Here is a 21,884-nt window from a genome sequence, read left to right as displayed (position 1 = left end):
ATTAGGGAAATCCCTTTTCTTCAAATTCACAGAGCTTTGGAATAACCTCCCTGCCCCGCTGCGGAACCTAAGCTCATTCCAATTATTCCGAAAGCATCTGAAAACCTGGCTTTTCTCCAAAACGTAAAGCTATCTATTGAAAATGTAAAGCTAGCTATCCTCTTCATAACCTCTAATTTCTTATTATGTCCTTCCCTCATTTATTGAATTACCTGTAAACCGTGCCGAGCTCTATCTTTATGGAGATGATGCGGTATACAAACTTAAGGTTTCGTTTCGTTTAGTCCAGCTCTCTTCTGTGTAAACTGCCTAGAAATCGTTTGATTGTGGCAGTATAGAAGAATAAAGTTATGTTATGTTATCTGGGACAGATAGGTAGTTTTCTGTGTGCCGTACTTCCTCACGGTTTAACCAGCTTTAATGTTATCAATTTCTCCTTTGTTGGATTCTTTTTTTTGCCCCGCCATGAACCGAAAGGCATATGCGCGGTATAGAAATAAAGAATTATGTTATGTTATGTTATATTATACATAAACAGCAATACACATTGTTCACTGATGAGACTGTACTGATGACCAGTGTTCCCGCTAAGCTGCGTTGGCCTGCGCTCACGCACAAAATATTACATCGCAGCGCAAAGTTTCTCTTCACAGCGCACACACGCGTCGGTAAGGTAAGGGGACGCATTGGGGGGATTGCACTTCCCCACAATTGCCATGCTTCGGTTCCTCTTCTTCCTTCCTTCCTCCCCCCCCCCCCCCCGCGGGACCCTGCGGCACCATCAACTCTTACTCCCTCTAATGTCGGCCCTGCAGCTCCAGACTTCCTCGCACCTTCTCCCCTCCCCCTTTGGATCGCTATTATTTTAAATGTTATAGCCGCGGAGCTGTATCCAACAGTGGAGATGTCTAACCTCGGCCTGCCCCGGAACTCTTACTGCAGCAGACGCCCGTCTAGGCAGGAACAGGAAGTCACTGTTGCAGTAAGAGTTCCGGGGCAGGCCGAGGTTAGACATCTCCACTGATGGATACAGCTCCGCGGCTATAACATTTAAAATAATAGCGATCCAAAGGGGGAGGGGAGAAGGTGCGAGGAAGTCTGGAGCTGCAGGGCCGACATTAGAGGGAGTAAGAGTTGATGGTGCCGCAGGGTCCCGCGGGGGGGGGGGGGGAGGAAGGAAGGAAGAAGAGGAACCGAAGCATGGCAATTGTGGGGAAGTGCAGAGCTGCAGGGAAGAGTGTTGCGGTACCCAGCTGGAGGGAGAAGGAAGATGAGGGAGGGAATTAAAGGAGATGCCAGGGCTTGGAGCGTAGGAGGAAGGTATGCCAGTCTAAGGGAAAAGGAAGGGGGAGATGTGAGAGCATGGAGGGGGAGCGAAAGATGGAAGAAAAGGAAAGGAGAGAGATGCCAGAGAATCAGGGAAGGGGAGATACCAGACTATGAGGAGAGGTGTGGGAGAGGGAAGGCGAGGAGAGAGATGCCAGACCAATGGGGTGAAAGGAGAGATGGAAGGGGGAGGCATACAGTTTCTGGAAGGGGCATAGAAGGAGAGAAGATGCCATATAGGGGAAGAGAGACGGCAGACAGTGGATGGAAGGAAGAGAGTTACAAGAAGATGAGGAAAGGAGAAACCACAGAAGACAAAGGTAGAAAAAAATTTCTATTTATTTATTGCTTTAGGAGACATGTGTCACTGTTTCTGTGAAGCATTGTATGCAGAGTCCAGCTTCTTGCTGGTTCAATTTAACCTTTGTCTATGTATTTTTATTTTATCCCCCCTTTTACAAAACTGTGAAGCGTTTTTAGCACCAGCCTTGGTGGTAGCAGCTCTGATGCTCAGAATTTTATGAGCATCAGAGCTGTTACCTCCGTAGCTAAAATCCACACTACAGTTTTGTAAAAGAGGGAGGGGTTAGTTTGTGATTACATATTCCTTACTAGGCGAAGGTGTTTTCTGTGTTCTGTGTGTTCGAAAGACATGGTTTTCTGTTAGGATTGACGGTGTAGGATTGATCTGTGCTGGTCTGGCTTGTTTAGTTTTACAATGGGTGTATTGATGTACTGCTCACTGCAATATGTAAGATGCTGCCTTTTCCTAGGTACTCATGTGTGACGTGTGGTTTGTTACTAAAAATCATGTTTTTCTTACAGATGGGGGGGGGGGGGTGCCAAAAAATGATGGGCCCCGGATGTTACATATGCTAGGTACGCCACTGTATGTAAAGATACCAGAAAGCTGGCGTAGCAAAAACTTCTAAGTTTTGAGTATTTAACCCTCCCACAATCTCACGGGCACTCGTTTCAAGTTTATTGAGATTTTGATTTAAACGCAATATCAAATATTTTCAATGCGTATAACAAAAATAAATTTGGGGAAATAAATAAAACCATTTGAACCAGTGTTCCCGCTAAGCTGCGCTGGCGTGCGCTGGCGCACAAAATATTACATCGCAGCGCACACGTTTCTCGTCACAGCGCACGATCGGAAGAGGCGTACGGCAGATGGCAGGGCGGCGAGAGGAGAATCGGGCGAGTTGGCTCATAACTTGCTGGCGCCCGATATTTTTGGCTCACGGTGAAAAAAGTTTGCTCACAACACCCGCCCGCTTAGAGGGAACACTGCTGATGACCTGTAACAGATTTTCAGTAGAGATAATAGGAGTCTAACAACGATAGTGACAAGGGAGGTAAATGTGTGGAACGGCCTCCCGGTGGAGGTCGTGCAGATGAAAAATGTATCTGAAGTCAAGAAAGCTTGGGACAAGTACACTGGATCTCTGAGGGAGAGGAGGGGATCGTGGATGGCACTTTGTTAGGCCATATGATCTTTATCTGCCTTCATTTTTCTGTTTCTAAGGGAGGGAAAAGACCTGTGACAGTCCAATACACAGGCACACCTGGGCTAAGGTTACCAGACGAACGAGAAAACACAGACAGGTCCTCTTTTTAGAGGACTGTCTGAATGCCCGGAGGAATTTCCAAAACCCAGCAGTTTGTCCAGGCTTTGGAAGCACATGAGCTCGGGGCCGCGTCTGGAGGCCCTCTGCACACGCGTGGACGTTGACGTGACGATGTGATATGCGCGTGATGTTATTGCGTCAAAGCACATGCAGAGGACCTCCAGACGCGGCCCTGAGCTCAGGTAAGGAGACTGCAGGTTTGTGTGGGGGTGGGGCTGGGGGGGCGGAGCTGAAATCAGAACGGGGGCAGGGCTGGGGGCGGAATGTGGCAGGGCCATGTGTCCTCGTTTTTAAAGAGGAAATCTGGCAACCCTAAGATGGGCAGACTTGAGAGGGAACCAGGGCAATATTCAAAGCCAACAGCATCACTTTATTTTTTTTGTTTTTTTAAACCCGCCGATTGCAGCATTTAAAAATGACATTCAGCGCTGCTCGTGAATATTCTGCAACCTGTACCTTACTTTTATCCCCTTAAACTAAACTAAACTAAACCTTAAGTTTATATACCGCATCATCTCCACGGATGTGGAGCTCGGCACGGTTTACAAGAACTTAAAATATAGGAAGAGAAGGAAAAAAAGGTTTACAAGAACTTAAAATATAGGAAGAGAAGGAAAAAAAAGGTTTACAAGAACTTAAAATATAGGAAGAGAAGGAAAAAAAAGGTTTACAAGAACTTAAAATATAGGAAGAGAAGGAAAAAAAAGGTTTACATGTACTTAAAATATAGGAAGAGAAGGAAAAAAAAGGTTTACAAGAACTTAAAATATAGGAAGAGAAGGAAAAAAAAGGTTTACAAGAACTTAAAATATAGGAAGAGAAGGAAAAAAAAGGTTTACATGAACTTAAACTATAGGAAGAGAAGGAAAAAAAAAGGTTTACAAGAACTTAAAATATAGGAAGAGAAGGAAAAAAAAGGTTTACATGAACTTAAACTATAGGAAGAGAAGGAAAAAAAAGGTTTACAAGAACTTAAAATATAGGAAGAGAAGGAAAAAAAAGGTTTACATGAACTTAAACTATAGGAAGAGAAGGAAAAAAAAAGGTTTACATGAACTTAAAATATAGGAAGAGAAGGAAAAAAAAGGTTTACAAGAACTTAAACTATAGGAAGAGAAGGAAAAAAAGGTTTACAAGAACTTAAAATATAGGAAGAGAAGGAAAAAAAAGGTTTACATGAACTTAAAATATAGGAAGAGAAGGAAAAAAAAAGGTTTACAAGAACTTAAAATATAGGAAGAGAAGGAAAAAAAAGGTTTACATGTACTTAAAATATAGGAAGAGAAGGAAAAAAAAGGTTTACATGAACTTAAACTATAGGAAGAGAAGGAAAAAAAAGGTTTACAAGAACTTAAAATATAGGAAGAGAAGGAAAAAAAAGGTTTACATGAACTTAAACTATAGGAAGAGAAGGAAAAAAAAGGTTTACAAGAACTTAAAATATAGGAAGAGAAGGAAAAAAAAGGTTTACATGAACTTAAACTATAGGAAGAGAAGGAAAAAAAAGGTTTACAAGAACTTAAAATATAGGAAGAGAAGGAAAAAAAAGGTTTACATGAACTTAAACTATAGGAAGAGAAGGAAAAAAAGGTTTACAAGAACTTAAAATATAGGAAGAGAAGGAAAAAAAAGGTTTACATGAACTTAAACTATAGGAAGAGAAGGAAAAAAAAGGTTTACAAGAACTTAAAATATAGGAAGAGAAGGAAAAAAAAGGTTTACAAGAACTTAAAATATAGGAAGAGAAGGAAAAAAAAGGTTTACATGAACTTAAAATATAGGAAGAGAAGGAAAAAAAAGGTTTACATGAACTTAAAATATAGGAAGAGAAGGAAAAAAAGGTTTACAAGAACTTAAAATATAGGAAGAGAAGGAAAAAAAGGTTTACAAGAACTTAAAATATAGGAAGAGAAGGAAAAAAAAGGTTTACATGAACTTAAAATATAGGAAGAGAAGGAAAAAAAGGTTTACAAGAACTTAAAATATAGGAAGAGAAGGAAAAAAAGGTTTACAAGAACTTAAAATATAGGAAGAGAAGGAAAAAAAAAGGTTTACAAGAACTTAAAATATAGGAAGAGAAGGAAAAAAAAGGTTTACAAGAACTTAAAATATAGGAAGAGAAGGAAAAAAAAGGTTTACATGAACTTAAAATATAGGAAGAGAAGGAAAAAAAAGGTTTACATGAACTTAAAATATAGGAAGAGAAGGAAAAAAAAGGTTTACAAGAACTTAAAATATAGGAAGAGAAGGAAAAAAAGGTTTACAAGAACTTAAAATATAGGAAGAGAAGGAAAAAAAAGGTTTACATGAACTTAAAATATAGGAAGAGAAGGAAAAAAAAAGGTTTACAAGAACTTAAAATATAGGAAGAGAAGGAAAAAAAAGGTTTACAAGAACTTAAAATATAGGAAGAGAAGGAAAAAAAAGGTTTACATGAACTTAAAATATAGGAAGAGAAGGAAAAAAAAGGTTTACATGAACTTAAAATATAGGAAGAGAAGGAAAAAAAAGGTTTACAAGAACTTAAAATATAGGAAGAGAAGGAAAAAAAGGTTTACAAGAACTTAAAATATAGGAAGAGAAGGAAAAAAAAAGGTTTACATGAACTTAAAATATAGGAAGAGAAGGAAAAAAAAAGGTTTACAAGAACTTAAAATATAGGAAGAGAAGGAAAAAAAAAGGTTTACATGTACTTAAAATATAGGAAGAGAAGGAAAAAAAAGGTTTACAAGAACTTAAACTATAGGAAGAGAAGGAAAAAAAAGGTTTACAAGAACTTAAAATATAGGAAGAGAAGGAAAAAAAAGGTTTACATGAACTTAAACTATAGGAAGAGAAGGAAAAAAAAGGTTTACAAGAACTTAAAATATAGGAAGAGAAGGAAAAAAAAGGTTTACATGAACTTAAACTATAGGAAGAGAAGGAAAAAAAAGGTTTACATGAACTTAAAATATAGGAAGAGAAGGAAAAAAAAGGTTTACAAGAACTTAAAATATAGGAAGAGAAGGAAAAAAAGGTTTACAAGAACTTAAAATATAGGAAGAGAAGGAAAAAAAAGGTTTACATGAACTTAAAATATAGGAAGAGAAGGAAAAAAAAAGGTTTACAAGAACTTAAAATATAGGAAGAGAAGGAAAAAAAAGGTTTACATGTACTTAAAATATAGGAAGAGAAGGAAAAAAAAGGTTTACATGAACTTAAACTATAGGAAGAGAAGGAAAAAAAAGGTTTACAAGAACTTAAAATATAGGAAGAGAAGGAAAAAAAAGGTTTACATGAACTTAAACTATAGGAAGAGAAGGAAAAAAAAGGTTTACAAGAACTTAAAATATAGGAAGAGAAGGAAAAAAAAGGTTTACATGAACTTAAACTATAGGAAGAGAAGGAAAAAAAAGGTTTACAAGAACTTAAAATATAGGAAGAGAAGGAAAAAAAAGGTTTACATGAACTTAAACTATAGGAAGAGAAGGAAAAAAAGGTTTACAAGAACTTAAAATATAGGAAGAGAAGGAAAAAAAAGGTTTACATGAACTTAAACTATAGGAAGAGAAGGAAAAAAAAGGTTTACAAGAACTTAAAATATAGGAAGAGAAGGAAAAAAAAGGTTTACAAGAACTTAAAATATAGGAAGAGAAGGAAAAAAAAGGTTTACATGAACTTAAAATATAGGAAGAGAAGGAAAAAAAAAGGTTTACATGAACTTAAAATATAGGAAGAGAAGGAAAAAAAGGTTTACAAGAACTTAAAATATAGGAAGAGAAGGAAAAAAAGGTTTACAAGAACTTAAAATATAGGAAGAGAAGGAAAAAAAAGGTTTACATGAACTTAAAATATAGGAAGAGAAGGAAAAAAAGGTTTACAAGAACTTAAACTATAGGAAGAGAAGGAAAAAAAGGTTTACAAGAACTTAAAATATAGGAAGAGAAGGAAAAAAAGGTTTACAAGAACTTAAAATATAGGAAGAGAAGGAAAAAAAAGGTTTACAAGAACTTAAAATATAGGAAGAGAAGGAAAAAAAAGGTTTACATGAACTTAAAATATAGGAAGAGAAGGAAAAAAAAGGTTTACAAGAACTTAAAATATAGGAAGAGAAGGAAAAAAAAGGTTTACATGAACTTAAAATATAGGAAGAGAAGGAAAAAAAGGTTTACAAGAACTTAAAATATAGGAAGAGAAGGAAAAAAAAAGGTTTACATGAACTTATATATAGAAGAGAAGAGTAAGGGGGGGATAGAATTACATTTTAGTGAAAAGCCAGGTTTTCAATTGCTTGCGGAATAATTGGAGGGAGCCCAGGTTCCGCAGCGGGGTCGTGAGGTCGTTCCAAAGACCTGTGATTCTGAAGAGAAGGGATTTTCCCAGTTTGCCTGCATAGCGAATACCGTGTAGAGAGGGGAAGGATCGTTTCAGCTTTTTTGATTTGAAACGTTTCTATTCTTATTTATGTTCGTCATAAGGATGAAGAACTCCGAAGAAGACCCTTTCTCAGTGAAGCCGTGTAGAGAGTGGCTCATAAGGCCTGACATTCAGCAGCAGCAACTTCTAAACTGAATTTCCCCCGCTGCCACGCTGATTTCCTTTCCTCTCCTCCAGCGACGGGCGGAGGATTGATTGCAGGCAGCTGGCACCCTTTCAAATGAGAAAGTAAACGAAGGAAAGCGAGTGGTCGGGGTCTCCATACCTCTTGCTTTCATGTTTCGCCATTAATATCAACTGGAGAGTTGGGCTATTAACGTTGGGCGGTTAATTAAAGTAATTAATTGAGATAGTAAAGAACCGTATTTCTTATTGAAAACAAAATATTTAGAGGGTTATTTGTTCTGACGCTTAAAAGCTGACATTAGAAGCAGAAGGAGCCCGATTAATCACAGGCTCTCCCTGCAGACGCACAACGGGGAACGCGATTTGCTAAATGAGCCCCACAGAACTGTCTCCGCATCGCAAATGACTCTGTTTAATCCTCTGCTTGTGAAAATCAACAGAACCCTAATAAGCACTTGTTTTATTACCTGCACCCTATCCAAATCCTATTTGGCCCATCTCCTTACACCTCCTCCGGGAGAAGGGCTTTTTAAAAAAAAATTAAAAAAAATAAAACTTTTATCCTGTAAGAGTGCAGCTAGAAATGCACATATGCATATGATTTTATTTGACTTTGCCTTTGTATTTTATTGTCTAAATATTGTTTTAAAGCATAAGGGGCTCATAATCGAACCGGAAAGACGTTTAAAATCCCGCCTAAATCGGCACTTGGACGATCTAGGGGCGGAACTGGGCAGGCCTGTGGGCGTGGCTATAGGTCCGGATTTTTCTTTGGGATAATATAGTAACCCTAAACACATGGTCTTTGGTTGCCTTTATTTCCTATTTGATTTGCACATCAGGGGTGGGGGGGGGGTAATATATTTTGTTGTATTCATTGATCGATTGTAAGTGCTGTCCATGACGTTAATTGTATGCATATATTTAATGCACTGTTCTTGAACTGAAAATTAATAAAGATTTATTAAAAAAAAATAAAAAGCCTGGTGGTCTAGCGGTGAAGCAGGGCAGGAGCGATCTTCCTACCCTCCTGCCCTGTGCAGAACTGGGAACATAAATGGCTGCCCTGAGTTCCCGTGGTCTCGCGGGAACTCACAGCAGCCATTTTTGTTCCCGGCTTTGCACAGGGCAGGGGCGTAGGAAGATCGCTCCTGCCCCGCTTCACCGCTACACCACCAGACTTTAAAAAGGAAGTACAGTGGTGAGGTCCAGGAGGCGGAAGGGAGACGGGGATGGGTCAAAGTCGTCCCTAAAGTTATTCACGATTTTTTTGGTATTTGCAGGCTGGTTTTGCCCCTAACCCCGCAAATATGGATGGGGATGTGTACAAGAAACTCCCCAGCCCTGAGATATCCTGTCTGTCTGTCCAAATTAGATTGCAAGCTCTTCTGAGCAGGGACTGTCTATTGAATGCTACATGTACAGCGCTGCGTACGCCTTTCAGTGCTATAGAAATGATAATCAGTAGTAGTTGCATCAAACGAAAAGAGACACAATACCAGAAAACGCGTTAATGGATTTTGCAGTATTCTAGTTTTGTGTGCTAACTATGCTTGAAGGGCTTAACACCTTTTAATAAGTGGGCCTCTTGAAGTCTGGTTGTGCAAATCTTTGATAAACATGAAGTAATAATGACCTTTGTCTTTCAACAAGGGGTAGGGGTCTTGATATCATTCTGACCTCCCAAACCAAGAGGAATGTGCAGCTTTGATGGTGCAACATGCTTCTGGATTTCTGGTGTGAAAGGTTCATCAGACACCTACACGCACCTGGTTTGGGACTGGTCCGCTTGCAGCCCGAGGGCTTGACGTCGGCACAGGGGCTTTTTTCAGCCTTCGATTCGTCAGAGGCCTCCTGGAGCGGTTCCTCGCTCTCCGTCTGCTCCTCGGTTGCCGACTCGCTGGCTGACTGCTCGGACAGAGTCAGGATCATGTCAGCGTGGGATTCAGCTGACCGGCCTTGGGATTTCTGCGTGTCAGGGGAAGGGGCAGCCACTTCCGGCACTGGACCTTCTGTCTTTCCTTCACCAGGGCCGACCTCGGAATCCTTCTGTTTCTGCAGCTGCTCTTTCTGCAAGCTGCGTTGCTTCTTACGAAACTTGGCACGCCTGTTTTTAAACCAAACCTTGAGTTCCAAAAGAGAGATTAAGTAGAAGTTATTATTAACAATGTTACCTTTATAGCAGGGGTGTCAAAGTCCCTCCTTGAGGGCCGCAATCCAGTCGGGTTTTCAGGATTTCCCTAATGAATATGCATGAGATCTATTTGCATGCGCTGCTTTCATTGTATGCTAATAGACCGCATGCATATTCATTGGGGAAATCCTGAAAACCCAACTGTATTGCAGCCCTCGAGGAGGGACTTTGACATCCTTGCTTTATAGAATGGTCATCATTTGATTTCAATTCTCGTATATTCTACTAAAAACATAAATTCAAAGCAGATTACAATTTGGGTAAGATAAATAAAGGATGATCTGGATGTTTAAGTGTGGTCAGATCTGAGGGAAGCATACAGAGTTTTCCTGCCTACCTCTTTGGCAAATCAAGTCATCCAGTTCTGCTTCTAGGAATTACCAGAAAACTATTACGGGGAATCATTTTTGTAGGCCCAGTGTAATTACGGTTGCCAGCATCAGGACACAAATTTTATTGATTTAGGGTAATGACATGTGATTTCCCATCAGCTAAGCAGGAAACATAAACAACTTCTGGGGGAATTACAGATGCATTAAGAAAGCAAAAAGAAAAAAAAAAAAAATCACGCTGCGGCCTACGAGTCCCTTAGTGCAACTGCTGAGGAAAAGACAACTCCCCAATAAAGGCAAAGCCAAAAGTCTTCTGGTTCTGAGGAGCGATGTCTTTAGCAACTTTTGGGATATGTTTCTAAGAACATATGAATTGCCTTACTGGGTCAGACCAATGGTCCATCATGCCCAGTAGCCCGTTCTCACGGTGGCCAATCCAGGACCCTAGTACCTGGCCAAAATCCAAGGAGTAAGAATATTCCATGCTGCCGATCCAGGAGGTATTGTCACTTTAAAATGACACAGAAAAGGGCAGTTCACTCCTGGACTCCGTCTATAGCTCTGGTTTATCAAATATTGGGAGAATGAATGAGATCAGCACTGGAACCAAAATTGCATATGAGGGCTGCATTTCGATTAAAATTTTTATCACACAATTAAAGGTATTTTTTATTTATTTCTCACTGCAGATCCTTGTGACAATGGACAAGTCACTTAACCCGTCATTGTCCCAGGTACAAAATAAATACCTGCAATATAATATGTAAATTGCTTTGATTGTAACTATAAAAAGGCTGTGTATCAAATCACTTCGCCCTTCCCTTCCCTGAAGGACTGATATCTCCCTGCTCTTACTCATCCTGCCCATGGAGAAACAGGAAGTGATGTCAGAGGAGGCAGGATGGATTAGAGGGAATGCTTCAGACCAGGCTACAGGCAGTATATGTACAACACGGCCACTACTGGGGTCCAATTAAAGACCACCTTTAGGGTAAACCAATGTGGAGGGGGGAGTGATGTTGAATCACAGTTTAGGGATGGTGCCGAGGATGGGGGTTGGGAGTGAAAGAGAGCAACAGAGATGTTTGGAAGAGAGAGGAGACTCTGCAACATGCTTCATTTTTTTAAAGTCACAATTAATTTTTTTATTGCAATTAATAATTAATGTATTAATCACAGAATTAACTGAGAATATGTGCCGTCCTAATCTATATATTTATTAAATGCAATCCCGTGCATAGAATTTTGCACTGATATGCAGAATGGCATTCTAGAACTTATATGGGAATTTCTCCCTTATATAGGAGATTATCCTTGCCAGGGTACACAGCATAGGGCAGGGCACCACCATTTTGAAGATTATGGCGCTCGAGGCAGGATCAGGTGGACATTGCTCCTGCCTCATTGAAGATATGGGGGTCTGAGAGCCTGGAAAAGAGTTATGGAGCGGGAAAGTGGGTACAAAAAACAATGTGGAGAAATGATGTTCCTGAGATGGACTTAAATAATATTAAAACTTGGCAAACCACAGAAAAACCTTTAGGACGCAGTCCGCTGAAAAACTATGGACCCTGGACCCAACACGGTCCGTGTTTCGACAGAATGTCTTCTTCAGGGGTCCCTAGGAAGTCCTATGGTAAAGATACCTGGATAAAAATGCCAGTTGGAAATCAACTGTTCCGTGGAAACTGTGTGCAGGACATGGGCTCAAAAAGTGGATGCCACTAGACATCAGGGAGTACTTTCAAGTGGTTGGGTTAGAGGAAGGGGTGACGGGGTGTGTCTAGCAGTGGCATAGTAAGGGCACAGATCGCCCCGGGCCCATCATCACAGGGGGTGCTGGCACCTCTCCTCCTCTCTACCCCGCTCCCCCTGTAGCTCTTTAAAAGTTCACCGGCATGAACAGCATCTTCCACTTGCTGCTCGCGCCGGCCTTGGATTCCTTCTGACATCACTTCCAGGTCGCAGGACCAGGATGTGATGTCAGCAAGGAACTGAGGCCGGTGCGAGCAGCAGGTGGAAAATGCTGCTCGTGCTGGTGAACATATCAAAAAGTACATGGGGGGGGGCAGGGGTATGCTCAAGTGGTGTGAAAGATTGAGGGGACGGCACTCAAGCCGTGGGGGGGAGGGGGGGAGGCGGTGCATGGTGCTATCAGCCTGGGCGCCAACCTCTCTCACTATACCACTGGCCTCTAGACACCAGGGACTTTATTGGAAGTGAGAAGGAGTGAGGGGAGCCATACCGCTATGCACAAAGGTCATGGATTTGAAGAGAAGAAATTGTTTAATTATGCAGGTTTTAAGATTTTAGTTTCTCTCTTATTTTATGCATGCTTTTATTGATGTAAACCGTTTAGTTTTTTGTAAACGGTATAAAAATTTTTTTAAATAAATAAATATGCGGGTACTTTTTCTGCCCTGTGGGTTCACGATCTGAAGTTTTTGTATCTGGAGCAACGGAGGGTTAACTGAGTCGCCCCGGGTCACAGGAAACTGTGGTGGGTGGGAATCCAACCCAGTTCCCCAGGTTTTCAGTCCAATGACCTGCACGAGAAGGAAAAGGGAAGATCTGATACCTGGACTCTGGCTTCAGGTAGATTGGTGCACATGGCCAGCCTCTCCCTCATCACCACATCTGGATAGTGAGTTTTCTGGAACGTTTTCTCCAATGCTTCCAGCTGCTGGGCGGTGAAAGCCGTCCGACTCCGCCGCTGTTTGCGATGCTGGGATCCATAGCGGGCTTCCAAGATGATGTCTTGAAATGTAGAGCCGTTGGAAGACAAGTAAAGTGGCCAATTTAATTATTGGAAATGGTACCTTTAGAACACAGGCAACTGAGACACGTAGAGAAGGGGAGAATCTAGAAGCTTTCGTGGCAAGAGACGTGAACACACAACAGAGCTGATATGTAGATAGGATAACTGAATTAACTTATGTTCGCAGATTCAAATATTGGCACTATCCACTCCCAGCATGCCTCAAAACCTAGGGCTCCTTTTACAAAGCCACGCTAGAGCCTTGACGCGCGGAATTGCGCCCGTTAAATTGCCTTGCACGCTAGCCGCTACCGCCTCCTTTCGAGCAGGCGGTAGATTTTCGGCTAGCGTGCGCTAATCCAGTGCGTGTGTTTTAAAGCACTAGCGCACCTGTGTAAAAGGAACCCCTCTTGTTTTAGCTGGAAATCAAGTTGTCCAGATAAAAGATAATTTTCCTGCTTGTGGATGACATAAACTAGGCACTCTCTAATGTTTGTACGTAAAATGCTTATTGGAACGGTTCATAGACAACGGCGCGAAAGACAAAGGCGCGCGCCGACAACTGAGCGCAAGACGGAGGCACGCGCCAAAGAAAATTACAGTTTTTAGGGACTCCAACGGGGGGTTTGTTGGGGAACCCTCCCACTTTACTTAATAGACATCGCGCCGGCGTTATGGGGGGTTTGGGGGGTTGTAACCCTCCGTATTTAACTGTAAACTTAACTTTTTCCCTAAAAACAGGGAAAAAGTGAAGTTTTCATTAAAATGTGGGGGGTTACAACCTCCCAAACCCCCCACAATGCCCCCACAATACGGCACAATGTCTATTAAGTAAAGTGGGGGGGTTCCCCCCCACACGCCCCCCCATCGGAGCCCTAAAAACAGTAATTTTGAGCAGTGCGCGTCTCCGCGCTGCGCTCAATTGTCTGGGCGCGCCTTTGTCCCGGCGCGCTTTTGACCTGACACCTATTGGAACAATATTGAAATAATCTCCCGGGAAATTTAGTCTATGTTCTTTTTTTTTTTGTTAATCTTTATTCATTTTTAAAACTTGCAATAAGTGTAACATATAATACAATCATTTATATTTTAACATCACTTAATATATCATCAAATTCTAACTCGCATCAAATAACCTCCCCCCCTTATACCCAACAGTTATTCCTAAGCAAAAGAAATCATAAAATATTCCCACCCACCCCCCACCCCACCCTGCACGTGTATGAACAAAAGGGAAAAAAATTAATATTTATTCTATGCAATAATTTCAATCTTTACAGTATCTTGTTAATGGCTCCCAAATAACCTAAAATTTCTTAAAATTTCCCTGCTGTATAGCAATTATCCTTTCCATTTTGAATATGTGGCATAAAGAGTCCCACCAAAGCTATAATTCAGCCTATCCCAATTTTTCCAATTATTCGTAATCTGTCGTATGGCAACCCCTGTCATAATGAGCAGAAGCTTATTGTTATTAGAGGATATTTGGCTTTTAGCCCTCATTGACTTACCAAACAATACGGTGTCATAGGATAATGCCACTGGATTTTCTAACAAACTATTTATATGACCCCATTTTCATTTCCAAAACGCAAGTATCAATGGACAATAGAATAACAAATGATCTAATGTCCCAGCTTCAAGATGACAGTGCCAGCATCTATTAGACTTAGAGCTATCTAACTTCTGTAAACGATCCGGGGTCCAAAATGCTCTTTGTAACAGAAAAAAAACAAGTTTGTCTCATAGATACCGACATTGTACATCTCATCCTCCAAGCCCAAATTCGTGGCCATTGAGATGCAGTAATTTGATGTCAGTGGGGAATTTAACCTATGTTCTTTCTTAGAAATTTAAGCCCTGCTCGGTCCTGGGGAACAGAACCTATTTCCCGTCAATCAAACATTAATGCTGTCATGAAGCCACTGCTCAGGGGGGAAACGCTTGCCACTGAGGACACACATGGACGGGGCTGCCAGAGGACACCTGGTCTCGCCCCATTCTGCCCTCCCGTCCCGCCACCACATGAACCTCCCCGGGACAACATCAACACAATGACATCACGCGCGTGAGGGTGACATCATAGCATCGACATCCGTGCATGCGCAGATGCCCTCCAGACGCGGCTTTGAGGTCGGAGGACTTACATAACCCGGACAAAATGCTGAGTTTGGGGAAATCTGCCCAGGCACAAGGACAGTCCTCTAAATAGAGGACATGTCTGGGTTTTCTCACACGTCTGGTAACCCTACACATGGTCTTATAGAAAAGTCACCCTCTGAGGCTCACATCTTGCAGCCTGGAAATCACTGAACAGCGTTTCATACAGCATAGCCACTGTTAAGCTGTGTCATTTTACCACAAGTCAAGCTACATTGGTAGTTCATGTTGATAACTTCCCCCAAACTGAAGTAAAGCTTACATTATACAGTTGAAAGTAAGATAATATTGGAATATTATATAAGGGGAATTAGCTGGCTTTAGAAAGAGAAATTAAGTGTCTTTGGTTCACATGCCAAGATAGGCAGGCAGCGCAAGAGAACGAAAGACAGATGCACAGAAAGACAGCGAGCAGGGAGAGAGACAGAAAGAAAGAAAGACAGACAGACAGGGGGCCAGAAAGAGAGAGACAGACAAACAAAGGGGGCCAGGGAGAGAGACAGAAAGAAAGAAAGACAGACAGACAGACAGAGGGCCAGAAAGAGAGAGACAGACAAACAAAGGGGGCCAGGGAGAGAAACAGACAGAAAGAAAGGAAGAAATAGACAGGGACAGGGAGAGACAGAGAAAGAAAGAAAGAAAGACAGACAGACATATATTCTAGCACCCGTTAATGTAACGGACTTAAACACTAGTAATTTATAACAGCAGATAAAGCTGTGGGAAGCAAAATATTGGGGGGAAAAGGCCCAAAAGGAAAAGCTGATGCCAGTATTCGCAAAGTTAAGCTAGAAATGCTCTTGTTCAATCACTAATTATTTCGTTTCAGCTTTGTAAGAAAAAAACAAAAAACATAGCCCCAGAGCAAACACTGGACCAAAGATTGCATTTGGGTTAGCCCCAGAACCACAAGCAGTGGCTCAGCTAATTGACGTAACCAATCAATGATCCACTATTTGAATATTCTCCTTCCAACTATTTTCTCCCACCCGCCCGCCTTCTCCCTCTTCATTTGAGTCAAATGCTTCTGTTCTTCCACTAACAACTGCCAGGAGCGTACACTCTTTGACCAGTGAACTGCGGGTGGGCCAGAAGCCATCACTCTCACCCCAAAGGTCTCGACTGCTGCTGACAGAATGGCCGTGGCCACCTCTGCTCTGCAGAATATTGTGTCAACCCGACACACCATCTCATCTCAATTTCTCATACTCTTTTTCAGCATTCACTCTATTACTCAATTCTTCCAATTCTTCCAAGACCCGTAATCCCCGTTTCTATCCTCCTCCTCCCCCCCTTCTGACCTACTCCCTTCCCCCGTCTCCCTCCCTCCCCCCTTCTTCTCTCCTTGCTGTTCGCAACTCTACGATCAATTTGATATGCAACCACTTGTAATCTCTGTCTAACTAATGTGAACCGCCGAGAACTCTTCAGGGTATGGCGGTATACAAAAATAAAGTTATTATTATTATTATTATCTTAGGGCCAGATGCACAAAACTCACCATGCATTTAACGATTGCGCTAAACCAGTTGTAAGAGGTTTAGCGAGGAAGTATTGCACAAAATGGCAAATCGAGGTTTTTTCTCATGGTTTTTAGCAGCCGCCGATAGCCATATGTAAAACATTACAATGAGCTCATCAATATTAAAATGAGCACTCCAATCGATGCCCAGGTGATGCTCAAAATGAAGCGCCATTTTTTAACACTGTGAAATCTCCAACAGGTAGCGTTAAAAAAAGCGCCAAACAGCAACTTTTTTTAATGGGCATAGATGTTGTGTGTGCCATGCACAATATCTGTCCCCATTAAAAAAAATTTTTAAAACTTGTGCTGGGATCCCTCCCCCATGATGGCCCACACCTCTCCAAACTTAAAAAAAAAAAAAAAAATCAGCCAGAGGGAAACCCACTCCCCCCTGCCTCGGCCAACTGGACCCCCTACACTCCTGATCCCTTCACCTTTAAATTAAAGAGCAGCAGGAGGGATGCCCACTCTCTCCTTCTGCCGGAGCCCCCCCCCCCCACATGAACCACCAACACCCCCGGAACCCCTGATTATTCACCCCAAACCCCTGACACCCCACTCTAAACCTCTGATGTCTCCCAAATCCCTGACCCCTCCATAACCCCATACTATTTAGATGACACTCCAGCAGGAGGGATGCCCAGTCCCTCCTGCTGGCAGGCCCACCTCTTCAAAATGGTGGGCCTTTCTCTTTCTGATGTATCCTGGGATGCACTGGGAGGGGCCTAAGACTCTGATTGGCCCAGGCGCCTAAAGCCCCTCCCATGTGTCATCATATTACATCCGCACATGCTCACAGGCCCTCCAGATGCGGCCTTGAGCTTTAGCAGAGCCGGGGCCATCCAAAACCCAGACAAAGTACTGGGTTTTCTAAAACCATCTGGACTCCCGGACAGCCCTCTAAAATGAGGACAGTCTGGGTAAATCCGGACACATGGTAACCCAAATTCAGCCAGTGGAGGTCAGCGTTTTGCTAAACCTGGAAATTCATTGCTGGGCCATGGTTTCTGGAGCTAGCTAATGCATAGCCAGTTGAGGATGATATTCAGCACTTCAGAAACCATGGCCCAGCAATGAATTTCCAGGTTTAGCAAAACGCTGACCTCCACTGGCTGAATGTGCCCGGATTTACCCAGACTGTCCTCATTTTAGAGGGCTGTCCAGGAGTCCAGATGGTTTTAGAAAACCCAGTACTTTGTGCCAACTTTGCCCAGGAATACCCCCAAAACAACCAGTTTTCATGTCGGCGCTAGTCGGTTATTTTCTGCAGCACTAACTGGTGAAGTAAGCGGTTAGCCCCAGACCGGTGGTTTAACTGGCCAGGAGCTGTTTCTGGAAAGTTAAATCGTTCTGAATATATTGACCTCCTTGTTCTTACCAGCCAGTCTCTCAGCCAGGGTCAGGGCGTGGACCGAGGGTCTGTAGTCAGGTGCGTGCTGAGCCTGCTGGGCCGCCTGCTGGTGGAGGTTGTACATTGCGCTTAGGGAATTCATGGCGTGGAGCGAGTAACCGTTCACTCCGTAGTGCTGCATGGCTCTGTAACACAGAAGGAGAGGCGTGTCAGTCGGCACTTTCTCCTCATGCAACTTAGCGGAAACCTGTAGAACACCTTGCAGAAAGAATCATACGCTTGCAGCAAGAACACTTTGCCACATTAAGAAAATAGATGAAAATATTATTTTTGTGCTTTTTCAGGGGGAGAGTAGTGGTTTTCTCATTTATTTTTAATATCTACAAAATCAAGCTATGGTTTTAAAGCCATATTGTACAGCAGGGTGCCTCAGCCCTCTCCTCTCTAAGCTGAGCAACTAGGGTTACCAGATTTTACTATTGGCCCTGCCCCCAGGCCCGCCCTGTTCTGCCCCAGCTTCATCCCCAGCCCTGCCCTTCTCAACCTGTTCTCATGCTCGGAGCCACGTCAGGAGGGCATCTGCGCCTGCGCAGGTGTGAGACGATGATGTCACGTGGCACGCACGCATCTGCGTGACACTGCCGCGTTGCATCCGCACACGCCCCCTGGCGCCGTCCCGAGCTGGAAGCTTTTGAAAGCCCGGACAAAGTGCCGGGTTTTTTTTAAAGCCGTCCGGACATGTCCTCTAAAAAGAGGACAAGTCCGGCTAAATCCGGGCGTCTGGTACATCCGGATGTCTGCTAGTGGGGAGAGGTGCATCAATATTGTGTTTTCTATGACAAGGGAAAGGCAGGTTCCTTGGAGTCCTGCAGAACTTGTGTGTCCTTCGCTATTGAAAATGTGGTCGTAAAACAGCATCCCCCAGTGGCAGGACTGTAGTTGAAGTAGAGGTCTGCACGGGAACGGGGATCGTGGGAATCCCACGGGTCCCGCAGGGGTCCCGTGGGAATCCCCCCTAACCCACGGGACTCCCACGGGGACCCCCCTCTGGCCCACGGGATTCCCATAAGGAGGAGTGTGTGGCGCAGTGGTTGGATCTACAGCCTCAGCACCCTGGGGTTGTGGGTTCAAACCCCGCACTGCTCCTTGTGACCCTGGGCAAGTCACTTAATCCTCCATAGCCCCAGGTACGTTAGCTAGATTGTGAGCCCCCCGGGACAGAGAGGGAAAATGCTTGAGTACCTGATTGTAAAAACCGCTTAGATAAGCTTGATAGGCGGTATATAAAATCCTAATAAACTTAAACTTAAACTTATAAGGACCCCCTCTAGCCAACGGGACTCCCACGGGGATGAAAAGCTTTGGAAGCAGGGTTCGTCCATATAATATAATGGACACGTCAGCCTTAATAAAAGAGGGGTTTATAAGTTAATTACCTGAACAGAAAACAAAAAAAGGGTTCCACCAAAGAGATTCCACAAGGAAAACAGCAGCGCAAACACAAAAGAAACTGTGGAATTGATGATCCTGTCAGAAGTAATTGCTGCTTTTATGGGGATGGAGGTAATTCCTTGCGGGGATGGGTGGGGACGGAGAGGATCCTGGGATTTAAGAAGGGATTAGACAATTTCCTGCTGGAAAAGGGAATAGAAGGGTATAAATAGAGGATTACTGCTCAGGTCCTGGACCTGTTGGGCCACTGCCTGAGCGGACTGCTGGGCAAGATGGACCTCAGGTCTGACCCAGCAGAGGCATTGCTTATGTTCTTATGGGGGACGGGTGGGAATGGGTGGGATTTCTGTCCCCGCGCAACTCTCTAAGTTGAAGGACTCCCACTTAGCTTAGAGAGAACAGAGCTAGCCAATTGGGTTTTCAGGATCACCTTACTGAATATGCATGAGATAGATTTGCATATTAAGGGATCTATTGTACACAAAACTATTCGTTGCATTTTCATTGTGGTAATCCTGAAATCGTGGCTGTCTAGGTGTGCCTACGGGAGGGATGGTGGGACTGTGGTTAGACTGTGAGGGATTGTTTAGTTTAAGATTTGATGCATCAGCCTTTGATCTTGGAGTAGGCTCAGAACTGTGCTTCACACTGCCGTGTTCTCACTTTGCATGTGGGGATTATGGATTAGATTTTGCAACCTTTGTGCTCCAAGTTAAGCACTTTTAACAGTGAATGTATTAGTAGGAGGTTCTTATCCTTTAATTACACTTTGGTTATGCAAACGTCTGTGGCTCGTGATGTTTATGTTTATCAAAAACTTGCTATACCACCCTTTTTGACGAACAGGTCCGAGCGGTGTACATATTAACAATTAAAAATGAACACAGGTGAACAGGAGAGAAAAGAAATCCAATTAAAATAGGATAAAAGCATACAAGGGGGGTACAGAAAAGTTCCCAGCCCAACCAAGAAGAGAATGATGTGGATATGGTTCAATCAATGATCTGAAACAATGTCAACACATAGAATTTTGTTTCTACAAATTGGCCCTTAATGAAATAAGATGATGCTCTTATCAGCCACAGTAGCAAAATAACGCTCAGAATTTAGGAGGTTGGTTGGTTGGGCTGAGAACTTTTCAGCACTCCTTCGTATGTAATAAAAGTGAGCCAAGAATAGGACAATCAAGCCATTGTGACATCACTGATGAGGTTGGCTCTTATTGGTGGAATGAGGCATCATGACATCACAGTCTCAGCTCTGGTTACCAGAGACTGAAACTCTTCACACTACCAGGGGGTGCTGAAAAGTTCTCAGTCCAACCAAGAAGAGAATGACGTGGATATGGGTCAATCAATGATCCGAAACAATGTCAAAAAACACAGAATTTTTTTCTGCAAATTGGCCCTTAATGAAATAAGATGACGCTCTTATCAGCCACAGTAGCAAAATAATGCTCAGAATTTAGGAGGTTGGTTGGTTGGACTGAGAACTTTTCAGCAACCCCGCATATGTAATAACAGTGAGCCAAGTATAGGACAATCCAGCCATTGTGACATCATTAATGAGGTTGGCTCTTATTGGTGGAATGAGGCATTATGACATCACAATCTCAGCTCTGGTTACCAGAGACTGAAAGTCTTCACACACTAGGAGGAGATGCTGAAAGTTCTCAGCCCAACCAAGAAGAGAATGACGTGGATATGGGTCAATCAATGATCTGAAACAAGGTCAAAACATAGAATTATGTTTCTGCACATTGGCCCTTAAGGAAATAAGATAACACTCTTTTCAGCCACAGTAGCAAAATAATGCTCAGAATTTAGGAAGTTGGTTGGTTGGGCTACTACTTATCACTTATATAGCACTGAAAGGCATACACAGTGCTGTACATTTTGACATTTATAGACAGTCCCTGCTCAGAAGAGCTTACAATCTAACTTGGACGGACAACATGACATATAGGGTTGAGGATACAGAACCCAAGGTGAAAGGAGTTAGGCGTTGAAAGCATTCTCAAATAGGCGGGTTTTTAACTGGGCCTTGACACTGCTAGAGACGGAGCCCACTGTAGGGATTCGGGCAACTTGAGCCAAGCATAAGGCGCAGCAAGGTAGAAGGGACGGAGTCTGGAGTTGGCAGTTGAAGAGAAGGGCACAGATAGGAAGGAATTACCAGCTGAGCAGAGCTTGAAGGGGTGGGGGGATCATAGGGGGATAATAAGTGAACAGAGATATCGAGGGGCAGCTGAGTGAATGCATTTGTAGGTCAGTAAGAAGAGTTTGAATTGTAGTCTAAAACGGATGGGAAGCCAATGAAGTGACTTTAGGAGAGGGGTAACGTGAGTATAGTGACTCTCCCGGAATATAAGTCGTGCAGCCAAATTCTGAATGGATTGGAGGGAGGCAAGATGGCTAAGCAGAAAGCCTGAGAGTAGCGAGTTGCAGTAGTCTAAGTGCGAGGTGATGAGGGCGTGGCTAAGTGTTTTGGTAGTGTGGTAAGAGAGGAAGGGTCGAATTTGGGTAATATTATAGAGGAAGAAGCGGCAGGTTTTAGCGATATGTTGTATCTGGGCAGTGAAGGAGAGAGAGGAGTCAAAGATGACCCCAA

At 42.8% G+C, this 21,884-nt stretch overlaps 1 protein-coding gene across 1 annotated transcript in view; it reads right to left on the bottom strand.

Moving 5' to 3' along the window:
• The window catches only part of DMBX1 (diencephalon/mesencephalon homeobox 1), a 55,634-nt gene that overhangs the window by 6,775 nt on the left and 26,975 nt on the right, over nt 1–21,884 (bottom strand). Inside the window, exons 2-4 of the mRNA XM_033917019.1 lie at nt 17,850–18,007; nt 12,607–12,785; nt 9,272–9,626 (exon numbers count right to left, since the gene is read on the bottom strand). Coding sequence (XP_033772910.1) covers nt 9,272–9,626; nt 12,607–12,785; nt 17,850–18,003 — 688 coding nt within the window. The 5' untranslated portion in view covers nt 18,004–18,007. The remainder of the gene's footprint in view (nt 1–9,271; nt 9,627–12,606; nt 12,786–17,849; nt 18,008–21,884) is intronic.

Source organism: Geotrypetes seraphini, chromosome 12 (assembly GCF_902459505.1).
Source record: "Geotrypetes seraphini chromosome 12, aGeoSer1.1, whole genome shotgun sequence".
NCBI lineage: Eukaryota > Metazoa > Chordata > Amphibia > Gymnophiona > Dermophiidae > Geotrypetes > Geotrypetes seraphini.
Note: the sequence above shows the minus strand (reverse complement) of the source record. Positions and strands in the feature narration are given on the sequence as shown.